This window comes from Ipomoea nil, unplaced genomic scaffold (assembly GCF_001879475.1).
Source record: "Ipomoea nil cultivar Tokyo-kokei standard unplaced genomic scaffold, Asagao_1.1 scaffold2779, whole genome shotgun sequence".
Taxonomy (NCBI): domain Eukaryota; kingdom Viridiplantae; phylum Streptophyta; class Magnoliopsida; order Solanales; family Convolvulaceae; genus Ipomoea; species Ipomoea nil.
In genome coordinates this window covers 2189418-2209854 of record NW_017619207.1, presented here as the reverse complement: position 1 = coordinate 2209854, position 20437 = coordinate 2189418, and the positions used below count along the sequence as shown (strand labels likewise).

General features: G+C 41.8%; 1 protein-coding gene and 1 long non-coding RNA gene across 2 annotated transcripts; both read left to right on the top strand.

Annotated features, from left to right (window-relative positions):
- The first annotated feature begins 444 nt into the window (after nucleotides 1-444).
- On the top strand, nucleotides 445-3721 carry LOC109157391. The gene is made up of 2 exons (XR_002050231.1): nucleotides 445-756; nucleotides 3428-3721. It is a non-coding gene; the product is annotated as an uncharacterized LOC109157391 (long non-coding RNA).
- Nucleotides 3722-5333: 1612 nt separating this feature from the next.
- On the top strand, nucleotides 5334-8196 carry LOC109157390 (probable tyrosine-protein phosphatase At1g05000). Its single transcript, XM_019305303.1, has 5 exons — nucleotides 5334-5739; nucleotides 5896-5989; nucleotides 6857-6911; nucleotides 7004-7047; nucleotides 7658-8196. Exons 1-5 carry the CDS (start codon nucleotides 5564-5566, stop codon nucleotides 7907-7909), a joined length of 621 nt encoding a protein of 206 aa, XP_019160848.1. The 5' UTR covers nucleotides 5334-5563; the 3' UTR covers nucleotides 7910-8196.
- Nucleotides 8197-20437: the final 12241 nt, after the last annotated feature.

The following is a 20437-nucleotide window of genomic DNA, read 5'->3' as shown; positions in this document are numbered from 1 at the left end:
CATGTACAAATAATAAATTCAATATAAAAAATATACAAAAAAAATTACATAATTAAATTTATATATTGCGACGCACAAATAGAACATATTATAAAATTCATGTAATAAGAAATTAGTACAACATAAATACGATCAATGATATAAAAATATATTATACAATTATTAAGTGATACTGTATAAGATTATTAACAAAAAAATGTGATTGCATGTAAATTCTTTTTTTTTTTTTGCCAAATAATAAATTGACCATAGTATGATATATTTTTTCCATAAATATTATCATATCATACACAAAGATGATATATGTACATCAATCTATACATAAAATATAAAATAGTACAAAAATGGCCCAAATGACCCAATACTTCTGCAACCCAAATTTTGTCCCACGGCCCATAGATAAAAGGAAAAGAAAAATCCTAATTTTCAAACAATAATCTTCTTTCTTCCTCCCTTCTCGCGTCTCCTCCTTCACTCTCACTTCTCTCAAACTTAATCTAGAAGGTTCACTAAAGATTTAGCAACCAATCTGTACTCATTTCATTCTTGTGCTGAAAGATTGCACTTAGCCAAATCCCCCTTCTTCAATCTTGACAGTTCACACATCGTCAACGATTTGAACCAAAAAACCCCAAATCCATAACCTACGGATGCTTGGATCTCAATTGCGATACAAAAACAAAGTCGTTCTGTGAGGTTATAAGATCATTCTACAGTATAAAAGGACAGAGAAATGCATCCAAACACAAGCCATAGGTAATATACGGTTTTCCCTACTTTTTTTTTTCATTCTGTACGGAAATGTATGTATATTTTGTGTTTTTTTGGGTGCATGTATAATATATAAATTCCATAGTTGTTAGAGATAGGAATCTATGCTTAAATCTGTATCATAGTTGAAACTGATCATGTTTGTGTCTGTGTGTGTGAGATAATATTTGTATTTTATTTTCTGTGCATTTATATTATGTAAATTGAAAGGTTGTTAGGGTTAGGATTTTTTTACTCAATCAGTAGCCTATTTTGAATCTAACTGTGTGTCCTTTGTTTGTATGCACATTTTTGTTTGGCAAAATTCTGTTTTTTTCAAAAAAAAAAAATAAAAAAAATTCTATACATCCATATTATGGAAATTACATGTTTGCTACGGATAGGACTTTGTCAACCCATCCTTACCCTAATTTAATATTGAGTGTGAAATTTGTTAACATATAATTTTTTCAATTTAAAATTGTTTACATATTCAGTAATTACCAAAAATAAAAATAAAAATAAAAATACAACATATACACACAAATTATAAAAGAATTATAATTTCCTTTTATACTCCTTATAAGCACCCATGCAGTATAGGAAAGGGATTCATATCTCAATATCCTGACAATTTTTTATGTTTTTTTTAGCTTTTGAATTGTCTGTCTCAACTCTCAAGTTTGTCTCAAGTTCTTTTCACATTTCATTCTAAAATACAACATTATCTAAGAAAATAGATAAAAGTCTTATAAAGTACATAATATGCAGATCATTTATAGGAAAAATACACAATTCTCATATATTGCAAAAATTGAAAAAATTTTAGTATTCACATCTACCATTTTTTTTCTCTTGACCTTGTAAATGTATAAGTTTTGTTATCTACCTACTTGGAAAGAATGAAATCTTATGATTCAACCCAATCAACATGTATTTCAATCTGCCTTCCTGCCACGATCTGTTGCATTTGCAGCAATACATCAGGCCTTCCCGTGGAATGAGTTTTTTGTTACATGCACCACCCTTGCATGAAACATAGAACCAGTTTGCCAAACTCTCTATTCCTACCATCTTTGCTGCAATCCAACACTCCTCCAGCTGTATTTGTAAAATATTACTTAAGTACTATTAACAATGCAAAAACATATGTCAGTCTAATATTATGTGAACTAAAAAAAAAAATCTTACTTCTTTTCTTTGATAAATCTCTTCAATAGTAGACACAACCATGTCATCACTCACCGAATGTGTAACCGACATAGACAAAGAGAGTCTAGACCCTGAATCTATACTCAATGGTGTGTGATGTTCTGGCAAACTGGAAAAAAACATGAGGCAAAAATAAATAAAATTAAATAGAGTTGTATATCAGTTAACAAAAAGAAAGGTTATTCTAACCTATTCCTAAATGCCCAAAATTCCGGGGAATCGTGGTTGAACAATAACTGTGTGGCATTAAAAGAGCCCGCAATACATAAATCACCATCTGAAATAAAAATAGGAGCCAAACTCATTAAAAAACCAGAATTGTACACAATCTGATAAATGTTACATAACTCATTTTAAGCCACAAATATTTATAAATACTCTTAAATCTGAATTGCTCTTTGTATGTACACAATAATAACATAACTTACTGTCCAAGATCTTGCAGTCTGCACAGCCAAATCTGATAAATGTTAACATAACTCATTTTAAGCCACAAATCTTTATAAATACTCTTAAATCTTAATTGCTCTTTATATGTACACAATAATAACATAACTTACTGTCCAAGATCTTGCAGTCTGCACAGCCAAATCAAAACAATTAGGGACTCATCCATACTACAGTTGTAATATGGGAGAACCTTGTTAACATGCTCACCCTAAACTGTACACTTTAGCTGCCTGTGACTGAATTCACAAATTTGAATACAACACTTTATACAAAATACATTTTCTTTTACAAACCTTTTTACCAAACAAACTAAAAACCCAGTGCATATGAAATTATAGTCTTACCTAGCATCCTCAATAAGAAAATCTATCACCCGTGTTTCTTTTCCAGATATAACTTTGTCAAGTGGAGAGTATATGTCCAATAACATCTATAGTTACACAAGAAGAAAACATATTTCAGTTACATGAAGAAAAAATACAGCAGTAAAGAAATGATTGAATAAAAAATACCTATTAGTTCTTTCTTGTCAACTTCTCTTTTGTCTAGCTCGTTTCGAATGACTTTAAACGAAACATTTGGTTAGGGAATTCCACTATCTTGTACTCCTTCACAGTTGTGTCATGCTTAAACTTTACCATGTAAAGTTCTGTGATTATTTTATACTTTAAGAAGTTTGTAATGACCAGGAAATTCTTTAGGCCATAAACCTTCCCTTCTTTGAAATGATTTTTGTATTTGTCTACATGTTCCTTTGGTATATGAGCATGCACAAATGTTCCTAAAGTAAGTGAAAAATATAGTTATTTCCAAAGCTATAATATGTTATATACAAATACATTTATTAAATTATGATATAAAAGAAAACTTCATTAAATTTTGCATTACTCACCTCTGCATCATGGAATACACATTCTCTCTCGGCTCTTGATTATACTTTTGCATTTAGCTTCACATACTTCATAGTTCATATGTATGAACTAACCTCACTTCATGACTTTCCTTGTCTGAGCAGGGTGGAGTTGAGTAGCAAGAACAAATTTTCAGAAGCAAGAACAAATTGTCCTGCCATGAGGGTTGCTGCTAAATTCAATTGCCCAAGAAGTTGAATTGTATTTGTGTTGTGTTTACCATGTAACCTTGGCTATATATATACACAAAGGACTGTAGAATCAAGTAGTACACTAATAGGGTAAGAGGGTAAGTAGGACACTAATAGCTTTGAAAGACTTTTCTCCAAAACCATACGGCACCTTCAGAGGTTTACTGCTTATCTATGAAATTCTATTCACGCTATGAAATTACTCTATTCACGCTATGAAATTATTTTATTATATAAACTGCTATAGGTTTACTGCTTATCTATGAAATTCTATTCACGCCTAAAATTTAGGCGAAAAAATATATTTTGTTTTTATTTTCTCACCTGAAAGTTAGGCGAAAATAGTTTATTTTTTCAGGATTTGATTTATAGTAATAACATTTGATTATTATTTCGCCGAACCAGTGGCCGATAATAGAATTCATTAATTCATTTCAATGGCCGAGTAAAGAATTGTATATGTTCATTGATGAATTATGTGATAACATTTATTTATTTTACCTTAACAGTTATGGCTCGGAGAATGGTCAATTCCGGTCCAATCGACACGTCTGTGCTGACAATACAACACAGTCATCGTTCAAGATCTATTTGGACAGATGCAAATGTTGCAAACAATCCACAGTTAAAGAGTTGTCGATACGAAGGGAATTTAGAACCACCGCGAGATCACAGAATGATCCAAAACTTGCGCATTAGCGGTTTTTATGGTGTGGCGCTCATTGACCGCGTTAGGTTAGATCATTCATTGATCTGTGCACTTGTTGAGCGTTGGCGTCCGGAGGTCCACACGTTTCACCTACCATTCGGTGAGGTCGGTATAACACTTCAAGATGTTGAAGTGTTATTTGGATTAAAGGTGGATGGTCTAGCTGTTACGGGAGTACATCAACGGACTAAACAACAATGGCAGTTTATGTGCGATAAATTGTTGCGTTTCGCTCCTCCCGCTGCAGCTTTTCGAGGCCAAAAAATAAGTATGGTGTTGCTTCTTGACATTCCAGAGTTGACAGATGCGAGCACAGATTATGATGTCGCGTTTGCAACGCGCGCGTATTTAATACGTGTGTTAGGGGGCTTTCTATTTCCAGACACGTTGAACAGCTTGTTAAATCTTAACTTGCTGCCGTTTCTGGAAGATTTCGAGGAGAATGGTCAGTACAGCTGGGGATCAACGGTTTTGGCCTATCTGTATAGAGCTTTGTGCAGTGCCTCTGAGAATGACAGAACTCATGTGTGCGGGTGTCTACTCCTTTTGCAAATTTGGGCATGGGAGAGGCTACCAATGGTAAGACCGCAGGGCTTTTTACCCGCACATGACGGACAAGACTTGCCACTTGCATCACGGTTAGTAGAAATATTAATTCTACAAAAACAACTTCGTTTTAGCACAGTATACTCTTCTTGTCCTTATTTAATTTCTCTTACAATTGCAATTCTAGGTGGGGAGGACCACATGCTTGGGCAACTGTGCCGAACCAGGTGAAATTGCATATATTTGGAGTGTTCAGTGGCCTAATTGCACTTTTTTTTTTCGTTCAGTGATCTAATTGTATTTTCAGGTTACGTTTAGTGGCCAATTTAAACCTTATTCCATTTATTTGTGTGACAGTTATATATAATAAATCTCTCATATATTATTTTGCATTTATATACTTTAAATTACTGATTTAAATAAACAAATTCAACATTTATTTAATTATGCATGAACATCTTCTATATAATATTGCATTGATATACTTTGAAATACTTATTTAAAAAGAATTATTAGACATTATCCTATAGAAAAACTAGTAATTATATATAAATAGGAACTCCGCCGAGGAGACGAATCCCCTAACCAACACCTCAATTTGCTTAGAATCCCATAAAAAAGCTTCCAAAACTCGAATCAACCCTGGACGCTTCTTCCGATTTCCTCCATCCCCGTATTACCAAAACAGCAACAAACCCTCTCTTGTTCTTCTTTTTCTTCTTCTTGGGCATTTGATTTTCAGCTTTTTTTATTTTTCCCTGGGGGAGCAGAAAAAGAAAGAGGAAAAGTGGGCAATGGGTTTGATTCATGATGGAGAAGAAGATGAGAAACGGAGTATATCTCGCGACGGGGTTTTGATGGCTCCGCCGCCCAATTTTTCCGCTGTGGAAGCTAAATGCATTTACCGATCAGGATTTCCCCAGCCCTCCAATTTTCCCTTTCTTCACTTCCTCAATCTCCGCTCTGTAATGTATGTATCTTGTTTTCTTCAATTCGGTTGTTGTTTTTTTTTTCTTTAATTTATTCTTCTTATCCTTTCCCGTAAATTATTTAAATCCATTATATTTATTGTTCTCATTTGACCCTTTTCTCCATTTCTTGATTTCAATGGTGTTTTTGAGCGCAGATATTTGTGCCAAGAGCCGTACCCGGATGAGAATAAGGAGTTTCTTCGACTTAACAATATTCAGCTTTTCCAATTCGGAATAGATGGCACAAAGGTATTGTCTTTATGCTGCTAATGATGTTATTAGTACTGTATTAACTATTCACTTTCAAACAAATTTAAGAGAATTTGTTGTTATGAGACTGCAAGTTTTACATTAAGGAACTCACATTTTGAATTCTAGAAATGCATTTTTATTTGGGAGAGAGATTTGTATAGGTAAATAAGGTCATATGTATATATATATATATATATATATATATATATATATAGGGAGAGAGAGAGAGAATCATAATCAGTTAAGAACCAACCTTAACCTGCTAATTACGAACTTTTGAAGGATTGTACAGCAACTACTACATGATTGCACCGTTACGGCTCCCAAACATCCCTAGACATCCTGGAGGACCTTGCGGTGCAATTGTATCCGGGTTCGGTGCAATCATATAGTAAGTTCAGTGCAATTGTATCGGGGTGCAGTGCAATAATATAGTAAGTGCGGTGCAATCCTTCGGAAGTTTGCAGGTTCGCACGTTAAGGTGAGTTTTCACCTGATTATGGACCTATATATAAATTTTTAAAAAGATCTGTTTTCTTTTCATCTTTGCTACTTGATATGTTTGAATTAGTGTCCATTTCAGAAGTAGCCTTTTTTGATCTGTTTTTGTTTTTCTAAGCTTTTCCATATCGTTAATGAGAATGCAGTGGTGTTTTAGAATTGAATTATGTTCTTTTATGTGGAAAGAACAAAAAAGAAAGAAACATAGGTTACCATTCCACAAGCCTTGGCTTTCTGATACCCTTTGCTGCTTGATAGAGATAAAATTATGTTACATGTTTCTATGTTGACTGTTGTGCTCCCATTTTCAGGTTTTGTAATATTGGTAGCGCCTTCGTTTTTTTTTTTTTTTTTTCCTTTCAGGAGCCATCCACTATTCCCATGACTACCATAACCGAGGCTTTGAAAGTTTTAATTGGTATTCAATCTTATCATTCTTCTCGTTCGTTGATTATCAATCTTTTCTGTTATTCTTCCCCGTGTAATGAATTTCTTTCTTTAATTGTGTAGATGTGAGAAATCATCCGGTCCTTATCCATTGCAAGCGCGGAAAGGTACTGCTCAAAATCATCCTTTCTTGTTCATTCACCTGTCTGAATATATGACTATATTGTGCTCTGACATTGGTGTCGTTAGGTAAAATCTCATGACAGCCATTTAATTCGTGGCTTGCGATTATAGATTATGAATAATACATAGTCTACCCTGGACTGATTATCGTCAACTTATATTCTTATAGAAGTGTATAATTGAATGTATAACCTCGAACTTGATAGTTTGATTAAGTGAAAATTGCCTAAGTTATAGGGAAATTGTAGGATTTGTCCCTATTTGCTGGTCGTGCTCACTTTTCATCCCTAAACTATAATTGACATTGCAAATTTTGTCTTTTCTCTAACAAAACAGTAGGGACGAAATTTGCAATTTTAGTTATAGCGTAGGGACGAGAAGTGAGAGCACGACCAACAAGTAGGGACGAGAAGTGAGCACGACCAATAAATAGGGACGAGAAGAGAACACGACCAGCAAGTAGGAACGAATACAGCAATTACCCATTACCTTATAACTTAGGACAAAAAGTGCAATTTCCCCTCTAATTAAATATCAAATGAGTCCAATATGACTTTAACCCAACACTATTTATGTTTTTTTTGTGTGTTGCAGCACCGAACCGGGTGTTTAGTTGGGTGCCTGAGGAAACTGCAGAATTGGTGTTTGTCGTCTGTGTTGGAAGAGTACAAGCATTTCTCGGGCACGAAGTGGAGGGAAACGGACCTAAGGTTTTTGGAGACGTACGATGTGTCGTGTGTAAGGCATTGCCTCCAGAGCGTTATCTATCGCTACTACACATCGAAGAATAGGCGCATACTCCACAGAGAAGATTGCGTAAAGAAGCCGGGGATAGCTTCTATTTAGCGGTCGGTCGGGCAGGCAGGCAGGGGTGGAGCCATCTTGGTTTTTAATATGGGATTGGATTCACCAAAAAGACATTGTGGTGTTAGAAGTTGCTGCAGCAGATTCTTCTTCTTCTTCTTCTTTTTATATGTTCATTTACTTGAAAATAGGAACTAGTTTAATTTGTTATATTCCCGGCGCAATATAAGCTTGTTGTGCCTGTGATTTCATTACTGTCAAGGATGATGGACATTTTACTTCCAAGGTGAAATCATTAATACAGTTTCTAAAGTATTTTATTATTGTTATTAGTAGTAGTAGTAGTTACGTCTGTAACATGGCCTTAGTAGAAAATACACATTTGTTTGAACTTAGTAGAAAAGTATGGTATATGGCCTATTTGGTAAAATAGTTAGCTTATCAATTAATGTTGGCTTATTTGACCAATATTAATTGTTTGATTTGGTTAAAAAATTAATACAAGTGTTTGGTTAATTAGTTTTTTATAATTCTAAAATGTTAAAATAAAAAAAGCTGTTCAAATCAACATTTTCAATTAGCTTTTTGAGAAAAGAAATTATATTAAACAGCTATCAGTTAATGTTATCAATTAGTTATATCTTCTAGTTAATGTTATAAACTAGTTATACCCTCTAGAGATGCATTATCTTTGTAAAAGAGAAGAAGAAATGCAGGAAGTTAACCGATCTACCAAAAACTACAGATGTACGTTAATACAACACCAAATCGAAATTAAAAATTAAAGTGTATACATTTCCCATCTCCAAGGAAAGAAATATCCCCATCATCAAGTTTCATGACTTTTGAATAGCAGTCTCAAAATCCATCTCGTAAGTTGCATTACCAGCTTCCTTCTAATTCTGTGCCTACGGCTTCCTCTTCTCCTCCTCCTCCTCTAATACTTTCGTGGGCTTTGCCTCTGGCTTCAGCTATGGAGTAGGTTCTCTGATTTGACTGGCCGCTTCCTCTCCAGCGAGTCTTCTTCTGGAATCTCTACATCTAATTCAACCTGTAATGTAACGACATATTTATATTATTGAATTAGATGTAGAGGTTGGAGTAAATACTCATTTTGAATTTTTAATTTCATCTCTAATCAATTAATGTTAATCTTTGAGATATTGTAAAAGTCATTGCTTGGGTTGATAAATACACTTGTTTATCTGTGCCAAAAAAATACACTTGTTTATCTAGAAGATTCCTTTTATTGAGCGGGAAAATTTTTCTTAATTTTATTTTCCAAAAATGTTTGGCTTTATTATAGTATGCATAATGCATAATAGAGTTTTAATGAGTTGCAACATCCTACTATCCTACTAATATAATAAAGCCATAAGATTTTGGCCAATCAAATGGCTCCATTTTCCCGCCCAATGGAAGTGACGTCTTTGGCCATTAACTAATTGTGTTTGTATTGGAATTAAATATTAAGTTATTATTATCAACCACATTTTTGGTTTCCCAAATTTGTGGGAAGTTGTTCCGCCATTTGCATTAAAAAATACATCACTGTAAATTCAAAATAAAAAAGATATAAATACATCATTGGAACTCTACAGCCTTCAAACCTCTTCTATAAATCTTTGTATACACAAACAATCCACACATTGCATTAACCCACCGCGTGTTTATTATTCACTACTTAGACTTTGCCATCCATCTTATATAACCTGAAAATGGCTCCATTATTCATTTTAGGGAAGGACATCTGCAGAACTTGAAGGCCGAAACACTGAGGTAATGTTTTCTTTACAAACCTGCAAATAATGCATTCTTATTTAGAAAATAATATTTTCATTCTTGATAGGCACATATGTGCATGTAAACATTCCTAAAGAATATGTCCCACAATTTAGAAAACTATTAAAGGTAAAGTCTATGCTGTAAAAGATTTTGTGGTCATGTATCACTCATACATGCTCTACAGGTTCCAATGTTCCATTATCAAGAGGTCTGTTATCTTCTCTCTCTCTTTTTTTTTTTTTTTTTTTTTTTTTTTTTTTTTTTTTTTCTTGTTTTGTTGTGTGAGTGTAAATCAAGGGGTGATCTTACTAACGGTAAACCATCAACATGTCTATGCAGCAGATATCTGAATGTGACAAAAAGTACTGTGAAGCATTGGATGACATTCCTAAAGATTTACAGATATAGAAAGTTGAGGTAAGAAATCAATGAAAACAATAAATTACATAAAAAAAACATTGTCAATGCTAAAGGTAAACAAGCAGATGAGTGTATGCATTTAAATACAGTAGATAAATTATTCAACCAGATGAGTACTACCGTTTTACCTTTTTTTTTTCTTTAACACAGTATATGGTTTATTTCCTTTTAAATATTGCAGGGGAATTTTGTTCATGCGATGTTTCAAGGAGCATCTAGAGAACTATTAGACTGTTCTAGGCTTATTGATTTTGTTCATGCTTCTCTTAAGAAGATACATCTGGAAATGATTCACTAATTGTTGGAAGTTATTGCAATTTTGTTTTTTTTTTTTTTTTTTTTTTTTTTTTTTTTTTTTTTTTTTTTGCAGGGGTAGCATGTACCAGTGAACATGTGGAAGACTATTCTTATCTTTCAATAAAGAATAGTGTCAATTAAGGGTATTCAGAAACCAAGTTACATGAACAAAATGCAATGAACCAGTGGAGATTTTCTCTTTTTATACATGTAAAGTTAGCTAATTTATTGATTTTTAGTGTTTTTTTTTTCTTTACTTGCAGTCTGTTTTAAACATGCAGAGTAGACAAAAGGAAATGAATTAGTTTTTTGAAAAAAAGGAAATGAACACTTAACTTCACAGAGTATGTTATCTTACATACCCAGATTTCCTACTATATGAATGCATCTAACTATTTTGATCATCATCAGCCTATTCTGTGATGTGTGTGCCTTTTTTGAGAGTATGCACTTTTTAGAATTCCTTTATATGCTATGTTTTTTTGGTTTTATTTCTTATTTTGTTATCTCTATTGTTCTATATTCTAACTCCGTATTTTAGTTTACAACCACTATTCTATAGCTTTAACAACAACAAGGGTAAAATTACTTATGCACATGTTGTTTGAATAGAATATTAAGGCTACTTAGTAAATATCATTCTTATCAACTACAACAAGAAGGCTAAAAACTAATTATGCAGATTTTGAAGAAAAAATAGATCAAACTACGTCTTTGAAAATAAAAGAAAAAATATACCTTTGATAGCTATGTCTTCATACACATTTACAAACCAGTTTGATCAACTTCATACACCATGTAAATACAACATTAAGAAAACAATATCTCTTATCTGCTTTTCAAAACTATTCATCGAGCTAATCCTCACACAAAACAAAAGAAAAATGAATGTATTAGTTAGTAATAATTACGCAAAAATTATCAGAATGAAACAGGCAACCTTAAGTTAGAAATAGAAAATATTAGTGTTTTTAGCGGCAATCAAAATTTTGAGAGAATAAATCTGTATAATAGGTAGGCTTTTATGTTGATGTTGGTGTCAAGGTCGAAGAATGAAGAAAAGTAGAAAACCAATTAACCAAACCTGGTGGCTGGTGTCAAGGTGAGTGGCGCGGGAGCGGTCGGAGGCGGTGGACTGGCAAGCGGCAGCCGGCTGGGGCGGCACTGCAGCAATAGTGTATGGAGGCTGTGCCCTGGTCTCAGTCGCAGTCTCGCAGAGGACATGTTCGAAAATCGCAAAGGAAGAAATGCGGCTTAGTCTGTAAGAGAAGTGGAGAACAAATAATATATATATATATATATATATATATATATATATATATATATAGGGTCAAGTTTCTGTGAGAACAGGTCTTCCCGTGCGGTCAGTGCGGCATACACCATTAGGTATGTATAAATGTACCACACAGTGTCTAAAAATACACCATTATGTATGGTGTATTTTTTTTTTTTTTTTTTTTTTTTTTACTTCAGTCCCCACTCCTCACTTTTACTGGAGGCAGGGGCAGTGGGAGCAGTTGCCCCCACTGACCAAAATTACTCAGAGTTCGCAGAGGAAGAGAGACGAGCAAGTGGGAGAGAGAAGCTCTACAATATGTCTGGAGGACGAAGCCATGCCTCCAACCGTAACCGCGAGCCGGAAGCCGACTTGAGAGAATAGCTGAACCAACGAAATTCGCAAAGCCAGGAAAATGATTCGGCACCCCGAAACCGACCCCCGCCGATGATACTTCTCACCCCCGAGCAGATTCGGGCCATTGGACGAGCAATCGCTGCTGAAAATCGAGAAAGAGGAGAACCGTCGGCTTCACGACCACCACCGCGCAATCAGCAACCACCCCAAAGGTCGGATGGAAACCGACAAGGAGATCAACGAGCGGAAGATCCGCTGACGCGGTCAGTCCATTCGAGGCTAGGCCCAAATGCAACGCGCCAATCGGCGAGAAAACGATTGGGGGAAAGAGAGCCCAGCCGTGTACCGGCGAACCAACGAAATCGAGATGCCACCCGAGAGAGAACCCGTACCAGGAAAACTCGAACTCGGGAGCGACAGACCGAGCGACCTACCCGCAACGATGAGCGGCAGGTCGATTCACAGGTCGGCGAGAGTACTGAGTCCACAGGGAATCACACTCGAAACGCTGGAGACGTGGCTCACCTAGCCCAAGAAATGCGGAATCTGAGAGACCAAGTGGAAGGTAAGACCAAGTCCCCAGGTCGGACGTTGTTTACCGCCTTGCCTTTCTCGGCCGAGATCATGGCCTATAAGATACCCGGCGACTTCAAGTTCCCGGAGCAAGCTACTTTCGATAGATCCGGCGACCCGCGTGAGCATCTTTTGAGCTATCAAGCCAAAATGCAAGTCCTAGGGGTCCGAGACCCCGTCATGTGTCGCGCTTTCCTGCCGACATTGAAGGGCTCGGCACAGAGATGGCTAGTGGCTTTACCCCCGGGGTCGATTCACAGCTTTGAAGAGTTGGCTGACCGCTTCATGAGCCATTACGCGGCTAACATCAAGCCGCAGAAAGATCTAACACATCTGGGAGATATCCATCAAGAGGAGGGCGAATCTCTCAAAACCTACCTGGCCCGGTAGCAAAAAGAGATTCAGTCCATCGAAGAGGTCGAGGACCAGACCGCTCTCACCTTCTTCATCGAGTCCTTGCGGTCCGGGCAACTATACCGTGACCTGCAGGACAACCGGTCGGCCACCTACGCGGAGGCCATACACATGGCTAACAAACGGGCCAATACGGAGCAAGCTATGAAACACAAGCGACAGTGGGAAGTCACAGGATCCTCTGGTGGAAAGTGAACTCGCGTGGAAGTAAAGGAAAGGCGTCCAGAACCAGGCAAGCGACACGAAGCCTGGCGCACGTATCACAGGTCTAGCATCCAGCCCTATAGGCCGACCCCCCAGCACCCGGTGCACGAAGTACAAGCGGTCGCGCTGCCTCCGCCTCCTCCGACCGATGAGTGCGCAGTAAACGAGGACTCAGGTAAGACGTCTAAGTACTGTCGTTTCACAAGTCCTACACCCACAACACAAAAGAGTGTTATTACTTGAAAAAGATCATGGAGGGGATCATCCAGCAAAGGACGCCGCCTCCCAACCAATGGCGAAGAAGAACGACGACTAAGGAGGATGGCGACGCCTCAGAGGCGGTCCGGCGACCGATGAAGGTGAAACCCAGTGGAGGCAGAAGCCGGTTATCAATATGATAGTCGGCGGACCTGAAGGAGGCGACTCTGCCAACACTAGAAAGGCCTGGGCTCGGCAATTGTATGTAGGGACGGTATATGGGCAAGAAGGTGGCTCAAAGAAAGCGTGCCGAGAGCCTATCGTCTTCACAGACAAAGATCTGCCTACCGGAGAGACACCGCATCGCGACGCCCTAGTCATTGCAATGGATGTAAACGGGGTGGTCGTCCGGCGAATCCTGGTAGATACCGAGAGCAGCGTCAACGTCTTATACCTCAAAACCTTCGTCAAAATGGGGTTACCACGAGAGCAACTGACCCCAGTCAAGACGCCATTAGCCAGCTTTACGGGCGACTCTGTGGAGGCTGAAGGATCCATCACCCTGCCGGTTGAGATTGGCAATTACCCCGACGTACAAAAGCTGGACATGAAGTTCATTGTGGTCGATCTGACATGCTCTCACAATGCGATACTCGGCCGGTCGGGTTTGGAGGATTTGGGAGCACTAATCTCCATCGAACATCTCTGCTTGAAATTCCGCACACCGAGTGGGGTAGGCACGGTCCGCTGCGATAGGAGAGTCGCCCGCGATTGCTACCTACAAGCCTGCAGAGGAATGGGCAAACGAGAGATGCAGGTCCACGAGATCACGGAGCGACCCCTGAAGAAGACGATGCCACCTCGTCCAGAGCCGGCCTTGGAGTTGGAGGAAGTTGAGATTGATCCTGAGCGACTGGAAAGACGAGTGAGGATCGGAGTCGGCCTCCGAGAGGAGGTGCGAGAAGAGGTCATAAGAGTGCTTCGAGAAAACCGGTTGGTCTTCGCGTGGGGACCTGAAGATATGCCCGGAGTGGACAGGTCTATCATCTCTCACCGGCTCGCCGTCGACCCCGGTCATCGACTTGTGATCCAGAAGAAGTGATACTTGGCTAACGATCGAAGAGAGTTCGTAAAAAAGGAGGTAAATACGCTGTTGGCCTATGGCCATATCAGGGAAGTCAAGTATCCGGAATGGTTAGCCAATGTGGTACTTGTGCCAAAACCACCAGCCTGGCGGATGTGTGTAGATTACACCGACCTTAACAAGGCCTGCCTAAATGAACCTTTTCCTTTGCCCAGGATTGATCAGTTGGTCGACGATGTGTGTAGATTACACCGACTTTAACAAGGCCTGCCCAAATGACCCTTTTCCTTTGCCCAGGATTGATCAGTTGGTCGACGAGACGGCATGGTAGTTTATCTCAACTAAAGCTTAAGCTGATAGTTGGATTGCACATTAATGGCTATATGCATGCTCAACACGCCCCCTCACGTGTGCGGTGGGTTCCGAACCCATGACCTTTGGTCTGGCTCTGATACCAAATTGAAGCATGTGCTCCATCTCAACTAAAAGCTTAAACTGATAGTTGGATTGCACATTAATGGCTATATGCATGCTCAACATCACCAAATCTACATGCACAATGCCGATGAGGAGAAAACGCATTCCTGACCCCGGATGGCATGTACTGTTACCAGGTCATGCCCTTTGGACTAAAAAATGCGTGGGCCACGTATACACGAATGGTCGCCCGACTGTTTCAGGATCTGTTGGGAAAATCCATGGCGGCATACGTGGATGATATGCTGGTGAAGAGTCGGGAAGAAGTCAGTCATGCCGGGGACTTAGCCGACTGCTTCCATGTAATGCTTAAATATAATTTACGACTTAACCCCAAGAAATGTGCCTTTTCCGTGCAAGGGGGGAAGTTCTTGGGATACATGGTAACAAAGAGAGGCATTAAGCCCAACCCCGAGAAGGTGCAGGCTATAATGGATATGCAGCCTCCTCTGCAACGACTGACCAGTCAACTGGCCGCCCTGAGTCACTTCCTAAGCAAGTCGGTGGACAAGACTGTGCCCTTTTTCGAGGCCATGAAGAAGAAAGAGGGTTTCGTGTGGACGGCCGAGTGCCAACAATCCTTTGAAGAGCTGAAAAGATACCTTTCCACACCTCCGATACTGTCCACCCCCCAGGTCGGCGAACCTTTATTCTTATATCTGGCGACGTCCTCCAAGGCTGTGAGTTCAGTACTTGTCCGAGAAGAGGAACGGACTCAGCACCCGGTGTATTATGTGAGTTGTTCCCTGAAGTCGGCTGAGACTCGGTACACCCCTCTGGAGAAAATAGTTTATGCCTTGGTGATCACGGTACGAAAGTTGGCACCTTACTTCCAGGCCCACACCGTCCGAGTCCTGACGGACCAACCTCTGGGAAGTGTGTTGCGAAATCCCACGTCGTCCGGACGACTCGTGAAATGGGCAATAGAGTTGACCCAATACGGAGTCGAGTACCAACCTCGCCCTTCGATTAAAGGGCAGGCCTTGGCCGACTTCTTGGTCGAGTGCACCGCAGGAGAAGATGACAATGTCGCAGTCTTAGAGGATGGCCCCGGCGAATGGTGGGAGATGCACGCAGATGGAGCGGCGAGTCGCCAACACTGTGGCAGCGGAATCATGTTAGTTACACCCGAAGGGTTCAAGCTCTACTACGCTCTGAGCTATCTATTTCAGACATCCAATAATGAGGCCGAGTACGAAGCAGTACTGGGAGGTCTACGACTTGCCAAGACATTAGGGGCAGATCGCCTGCGGATCAAGATTGACTCGCGTTTGGTGGCAGGACAAGTGTCCGGAACCTGTGAAGCTAAAAGCTCTCGGATGGCTCAATACAAGGAAAAAACAGTGGAGCTATTGAAGGGATTCGGTGCCTACGAGATAGAGTACATTTCGCAGGCCGACAACACGGAGGCAGACATACTATCAAAAATCACCTTGGAAGGCGTGCCGGACCATCTTGTAAGAATTTGTCAAAAGGAGGAATTGCCTCGACCCAACATAGATGAAGCAACCACGGAGTTTCAACAAGTAACGACCCAGGAATGGGATCGTGAGAAGAACCCTGAAATGTTCTGGATAGAAGACATCCGTCGCTACAAAGAGAAGGGAGAACTGCCAGACGACCCCGGGGCTCGGGTCCGCCGCAAGGCTCCATCGTTCGAGATTATAGACGGACAGTTGTATAAGCGATCGCTTGGGGGTCCTCTCTTCAAATGCCTACTCAGAACGGAGGCGGAGAAAATAATGGACGAGGCTCACTGTGGAATATGCGCGGCCCACCAAGGTGCTCACACTCCGCCTGAAAGCTAGTCGTCCAAGGCTACTATTGGCCCACAATGATGAGAGATTGCATTGAGTGGATAGCCAAATGCGTAGTACGTCAAGCATTCACCCAAAAGGATACTCGGCCAGCTACCTTTTACACGCCAGTCACCACAGCCATCCCATTCGCGAAGTGGGGTGTCGACCTACTGGGTCCTCTACCGGTCGCCCCTGGACGTCTAAAGTTTTGTGTGGTGGCCATCAATTACTTCACCAAGTAGATCGAAGTCGAGCCACTGGCCACCATCACGGAGTATCAATGCCGGCGTTTTTTGTGGAAGAAGGTGATTTGTCGTTTTGGATTACCTGAACATATAGTTAGCGACAACGGTCGACAATTCGACTGCCGACCCTCCGCCGATTTTTGCCGTCGACACAACATACGACACACTAAAGTGTCGGTCGCCTACCCCCAGGCCAACGGCAGGTAAAAAACGCAAACCGCACGATCGTGAACGGTATCTGAAAAAAGTTAGAAGACATCAGAGGAAACTGGGCGGACGAGCTTGACCGAGTCCTATGGGCGTATCGAACTATCCAAAGACGGGCGATTGGCGAGAGCCCATTCTCTTTAGCATACGGCTTCGAAGCCAAGGTACCTGTAGAAGTCGTCGAGCTCACTCACAGAGTCCACAATTATTCAGACGAGGAAAACGAGGAAAGCCTCAGGATTGAAAAGAACTTCTTAGAAAAACGAAGGGAGGCCGCGCATGCCCGCATGGTGGAGTATCAGCAGACTGTGAAGAGATACCGAGATCGACGAATTCACCCATGAACCTTCCAAGTGGGCGACCTTGTGCTGCGAGATCGACAGGCTAGTCAACCCACGGAGGGGGGAAAGTTCGCTGCCAAGTGGGAAGGACCTTATCGTATTTCCGCTGTGGTCCAGGCCGGCACATACAAGCTAGAAACTCTAGAAGGGAAGCCCGCCGACCGAATCTGGAATGTAATCCACTTAAAGAAATCCTATCAGTAAAAGGTTAGCCTCATGTATTCGTTTAAAGTCCAACTCTGAATAAAATGCCTATTGCTTTTCGCATATTGGCAGCAGCATCTAAGAAAGAAACGACGGGGCACAGACCCTAAACAATTTCCAAGTAAGAAAAAGCCTAAAGGGTCACCTCGACTGAGGGACTCGGTGAGAAGAGATAAGGAAACAAGGGCATTGACCCTTAGACGTTTCCGAGAAAAAGCCTACAGGAGTCGCCTCGACTGAGGGACTCGGCGAGAAAAGAAAGAAACGACGGGGCACTGACCCTAAACAATTTCTAAGTAAGAAACAGCCTAAAGGTTCGCCTCGACTGAGGGACTCGGCAAGAAGAGATAAGGAAACAAGGGCACTGACCCTTAGACGTTTCCGAGAAAAAGCCTACAGGAGTCGCCTCGACTGAGGGACTCGGTGAGAAAAGAAAGAAACGACGGGGCACTGACCCTAAACAGTTTCTAAGTAAGGAAAAGCCTAAAGGGTCGCCTCGACTGAGGGACTCGGTGAGAAGAGATGAGGCTAGCCGAGGCGATAGTCGCGCTCGCCGAGGTCTAGCAGGTACTCGTCTCCTTCCGGAGTCGCCATCCACTCCTTTGCCAGCACCTCTTGACGACTCGCAACCGCCGACTTCACGTCCGCTTCAAAGGCAGCCAACTTCTTGTAATCCGCGACGACAGTAGCGGCGACAACAGCGACCCTGTCTCGCTCCGTCTCCCATTGGCGAGTGATCCTCAAGAGCTCGGCGGTGTGGACCTCCCTCGCCTTAGCGTAGACAACTTGTTCTTCTTGGCGAGCCTCCTCCGACTGGCGCAGGCGATTGCCAAGGGAATGCATGGTAGCCTTAAGTGCCCGCATCTGCTTCCTCAGCTCCAACTGGAAGGTGAGGTTCTGGAAAAGGAAACATGTTAGCGACAGTTCATGGTAAAAGAAAATGGAAATCAGAGGGAAAAGTCGATGGGTGCTTACCCGGTAGGACTTGCGCAAGGAAGCCTCTAGGATGTACTCATCCTGCATTTGACTCGCCGTCTCCAGGTCCTTGGAGAGGAGAATGTGCTCGGCCCAGTTCTGGACCGAGTAGCTGCCCTGCCATATCTGGGCGTCCTCTTCGAGCTCTAAGCTCAGTCGGATCTTCTTGGAGGGAGGTGTGTCCGACTGCTCCAGCGGACGCTTGGAGCTTGGGCTCTTCGTTGGGACCGGAGGCGGAAGCCTGGAAGGAGAGGCGACAGGAGACGGCGACAAGTCCACCACATTCCTTGGTGGAGGTGGAGTTGCCCGGGGAGCCGAAGAAGGAAGAGAGGAGGAAGCTGCTGGAATACCTGTCGACCGCTGCGACAGTCGGCTCCTCATCTTTTCAGCGCGATCGGCCATGGCTGGGGTTGGAGCTTCAGCTTCTTCCGAGCTCGTAGAGTCGGAGTCGTAAGGACCTGCACAAGATTGAAAGAGTCAGCAGTCGGACAAAGGGAAGAAGTTAGAAAAGAAGAAGTTATGGAAGGCTACTTGTGGTGGCCGCCCCATCTGGCAAGAGACCCCATTTCGCCATAGCCCACAGTCGCAACCAATACTTGGCCGAATAGGGCCCCATGCTCTTCAAGAACTCGGCGCCCTGGATCACGTCCTGGGTGAAGACAGCGCGCCGGGAGCAAGGTTTGAAGAGAGCAGCCGGCCACATGGTGGGGAAGGTGAAGGTAGAAGAGGAAGGACGGACGAAGAAAAAATAGGGCTTCCAGTCCTTTATGGAATCTGGAAGACCCTTGAAGAGTTGGCACCCAGGTCGGGCAGAGACTTGGACAAACCCTGGGGAATGCGACCCGACCTTGTTCACCGTGAACAAACACCTAAATAGATCCAGGTCGGGCTCACAAAGCCACTAGTGACACAGAGTGATGAAGCAGACGAGAAGGCGGTGCGAGTTGGGTACAAGTTGACCCGGGACCAAGTTGTAATGGCGAAAGAAGAGAGAGAGAAATGGAGAAGGTGGCACTCGGAAGCCAAAGTCCACCGAGTGTAGATGAATGCCAACGCATCCCTCCGGCGGGTCGTAAATCGACCGGCCTTTCGGTGGAAGGACGGTGGCCGAAGGACCCAGAAGGAAGCGGGCCATATCGAGGTCTGCCTCGGTGATTAACGACGGAGACCCCGCCGGCCGGGATATGGGGTCAAACTTACCCCTCGGCCATTGGGAACCGTCGGGAAGAGCCGCCACTGTCGTGAGGGGGGCCGGGCTCAGAGGAGTAACCACCCTCGAAGAAGAGGGAGCCGGTTGGGATGAAGACGCCGATGGAGGGCTGGACGGAATCTCCATACGGCGAGGCGGAGAAGAAGAAGATGAAGTTGAGGAAGAGGAGGTTGAAGTAGAAGACCCCGTCGAGCGGCGGGAAGAAGAAGAAGAGGAAGAAGAAGACATAGTCGGAGGCACCAATCTAGGAAGTCTCCGGCGAAGGAAAGAAGGAAGAGAGAGTTGAGATCGATTTGAGAATCTTTGCAGAAATTTCTAGGTGAAGTGCGTGGATGAAGGATGAGGAAGTATTTAAACTTGGGAGAATCCCAAGGAGTTTCCACGTGTCGATCATCTAATGGAGAATAGAGAAGGTCGATAGGATGTGATGGGACGACTACAATTAATGCCCTCGAAAGGCGGAACGACGGTTGAGCCTAGGGTTGGCCTAAGACGGCGCGTCTG

What these genes read in the sequence shown, in the direction of transcription:
- LOC109157390 (XM_019305303.1), top strand. Translation starts at nt 5,564, where the DNA reads ATGGGTTTGATTCATGATGGAGAAGAAGATGAGAAACGGAGTATATCT. An exon ending in CTCAATCTCCGCTCTGTAAT is followed by an intron (nt 5,740 to 5,895) that starts GTATGTATCTTG and finishes TTTTGAGCGCAG; the next exon opens with ATATTTGTGCCAAGAGCCGT. An exon ending in TCCATTGCAAGCGCGGAAAG is followed by an intron (nt 7,048 to 7,657) that starts GTACTGCTCAAA and finishes TGTGTGTTGCAG; the next exon opens with CACCGAACCGGGTGTTTAGT.